The 3,176-nt window shown below is 55.5% G+C and overlaps 1 protein-coding gene across 1 annotated transcript; it reads right to left on the reverse strand.

Annotated features, from left to right (window-relative positions):
- Positions 1-232: 232 nt before the first annotated feature.
- On the reverse strand, positions 233-2,917 carry LOC119356821 (probable isoaspartyl peptidase/L-asparaginase 2). Its single transcript, XM_037623807.1, has 2 exons — positions 2,378-2,917; positions 233-1,039 (listed from the first exon to the last, which is right to left on the reverse strand). Exons 1-2 carry the CDS (start codon positions 2,771-2,773, stop codon positions 434-436), a joined length of 1,002 nt encoding a protein of 333 aa, XP_037479704.1. The 5' UTR covers positions 2,774-2,917; the 3' UTR covers positions 233-433.
- Between the last annotated feature and the right edge of the window lie 259 nt (positions 2,918-3,176).

Consider the following 3,176-nt stretch of genomic DNA (forward strand, 5'->3'; position numbering starts at 1 on the left):
GAGTAATCTGGAACGAAGGAAGTATATTATTAGAGGGTGGGGGTGCAGGGGATCTACGGAGTTGGTTTTTGATGTGGCGGGGATGTCGGGGCGACAGCCCAGAAGTCGTGGGGAGGGCAGGGCGGGGGAGGGGGGGGGCGGAGGCAGTCGGTTAAACCTGGGTTGGTGAGGAAGAGGCCAAAGGTTGAAGATGAACAACGTCAGTCTTGTTTACAACCGTTGAATGAAGATAGACGGTCTAGAATTGCAGTGACTCATGTTACTTATTTTCAGACACCTGGTGCATAGGCGGTCACATATTTATTATCCGGTAGCTCATGGTTATGAAGTAACCAGCTAATAACCGAGGATTCCTAGACTAGAACCAGATAGCAATCGCTGGATGGCCAAATGTATGTACACACTCTACATGCGGACACATCTCCGGTTCAGCTCACTCCCAGATGCCGACCTCCATGAAACCGTCCTCGGTGGCGCAGCCCCTGAACATGCCGGTGCAGTTGAACCCGTAGGCCACCTCGCCGGTGCCGGACACGGCGATGAGCCCCGCAAACCCCTCATCGAGCCGCTCCTTGACGCAGAAGTCTACGGCCTCCTGCAGAGGCAGCCCCTTGTACTCCATGACGGCGGCCACGTCCCGCGCCAGCGTGGAGCGGATGATGGCCTCGCCCTCGCCCGTGCACGACACGGCGCAGTGCCCGCACGCATAGGTGCCGGCGCCGATGAGCGGCGAGTCGCCGATGCGGCCCGTCATCTTGTTCATCAGCCCTCCCGTGGAGGTGGCGGCCGCCGTGAAGCCGTTGGAGTCCACCACCGCGCAGCCCACCGTCTCCGGCGCGTAGATGCTGATGGGCAGCCCGTTCATCACCATGCCGTTGCTGTTGTTCTTCTCTGACGCGGCCGCCAGCGCGCTGCAAGTGTCGGCGCCGGCGAGCGGGATGCGGTAGTCGAAGAGGATGCTGTTGGCCTCCTTGGCGAGCTTGAGCATTCCCACGTTCTCCTCCGTGATGAAGTAGCTGTTGTCCACAACCTCTAGGCCCTGCAAACAGATCAAGTTGGAAACCAAATCAGATCAACACATTCAAATACTACAAAAAATGTGTTAACTCTCGATGCAAATAAAGATCGCGCGGCACAGTGCACAGCCACGAAATCTGCAGGCAAAGCGAGGGATTCTGTGGGAATCACGGAAACGATCCAGTTGCTGTCACTCGATGGTCTGGGGTCGACGACTGATTCGTCGGCCGGGGAGCAAGTGGCCTGGTCCCGGCGCGGCGGCTGGCATGGGCGGGGCACGAGATCCGGCCTGGATTCTGTCACCCACACGACGCGAGTGGTTCACAGGGGGAGGCGATGCCGTGCACACGTTTTCGCGCCAAAAACAGGGGAGCATGCAAGTAAAAACAGGGGTACAGTAACCATCCTAGGTTCATGGATCTGACAAGTGATCTTTGTTTAATTTAATGAGAAATAGTGCCGACCACAAGAAAGAAAGTTGTGCACATGCAGCGAACCATTTTCTTTGGCGCATGCGACAAAGATGGATTCCTTTGGTGCAGCTGCTGGCTATGTAGAACCAGCGGAAGACAAGTTTAAGTTGGTGGCGAGCTTGGAAAAACAAGGGTTTGCTTTTGGTTGTTGCGGGGCGGCTGTTGTCACCAAGAGACCCATGTGTTTCTCCACTTTTCAACTGTTAGGAAACCAGGGACATGAGGGTAAAACTATGGGGAGATTTTGTTAGGAAAATCACGGCCATGGTAGTCGGTTTGCTTGCCTTGTTGTGCTAACCTAACTCTGTCTTTTACCCGCGAGAGAAAAAACCTATCTCTGTCTTGCTGTATCTAATAAATGACATGCTTACCCAAAATGAAGCATGAAGATACGATATATGGAACAAATTACACACGGAGCCTAAGCTACTCAAAAAATATCTTGCGGGATCGAAGGAAGATGCGTCTCTGCTATGAACTGTCTTCCCCGTGCAAGCCTTTGTGCCATGCAGCTGTGTTGGTGCTGTGTACACTACGTACAGAAAAGGTTCAGCTGGACAGGACAGATGTTGTGCCGCACCCAACACGTCATATACAACGTGTCGAGCACACCACAATTTTCAAGGGTCCTTTCCACGAGAAATTTCGGCTGCATGGCATGCTACTCCGTCCGTTCTGTCACGCTCCGCAATGCCAGGCGCACGTGATTGTGTTTTCAATTAAAAATGATTTACTGTGCAGTAATTTCCGTTGACTAGATGGCCATAGGCAGCATGTTTTGGGTCACTTTCTTTGTTGGTTAGGCCATGCATGGAGCATAATTAAATAACGGAGGTTAATTCCGTATCAGAAGAAATCATCGCGGCGTTAATTGATGGATTAATTACCTGCTCGCGCGCGAAATCCTCGGCGCCGTCGAAGGCGAGGTAGGAGTGTGGAGACTTGTCCATGACGCGGCGGGCGAGGGAGACCGGGTTGCGGACGGTGGACACGCCGGAGACGGCGCCGCAGCGGCGGCCGCGGCCGTCCATGATGCTGGCCTCCATCTCGACGGTGCCAGCGCGGGTCAGCGCGGAGCCGCGGCCCGAGTTGAAGCAGGGGTCGGTCTCCAGCTCGCGCACCACGGCCTCCACCACGTCCAGCGCCGTCGCACCGGCCCGCAGCAGGTCGACGCCGACCTGCAGGCACCGCGCCAGCACGCGCTTGGCCTCCTCCTGGCGGTGCTCCGGCAGGTTGGGGTCCACGCCCGCGCCGCCGTGGATGGCGATGGCCCAGCGCGCCATTCGTGCGTATGGACGTGTTCTTGGTGGTGCGGTGGTGTGTTGTGCTAGGCGATGGCTAAAGCCAATGCTCTTCGATCGATCGATCTCTCTGTGTGGCTACGGCTAGTTGATATGGTGCTCTGTTCTTTGTTGGTTGTTGCTCTGTTGGTGTGTGCGTTGGAGAAGAAGGCGGGGGTATTTATAGGCGACGGGAGGGGGGTGGCTCTTCTCCGGATCCGAGACGGGCTGGTTCGCGATGCTGCGGGTTTTGGTAAGGGAATCACAGGTCCGGGAGGAAACCGTCAGGCCGTAGTAGGGCCGGATTCTTCTCTCCGGAATAGTAAAAAAAGGATTTTTGCGAGAAATATAAAATGGATTCGACAGCTGAATTTCAGAGGCTGCGTGATTTGGGTCCGGTTGATTC

This window comes from Triticum dicoccoides, chromosome 2A (assembly GCF_002162155.2).
Source record: "Triticum dicoccoides isolate Atlit2015 ecotype Zavitan chromosome 2A, WEW_v2.0, whole genome shotgun sequence".
Lineage (NCBI taxonomy): Eukaryota > Viridiplantae > Streptophyta > Magnoliopsida > Poales > Poaceae > Triticum > Triticum dicoccoides.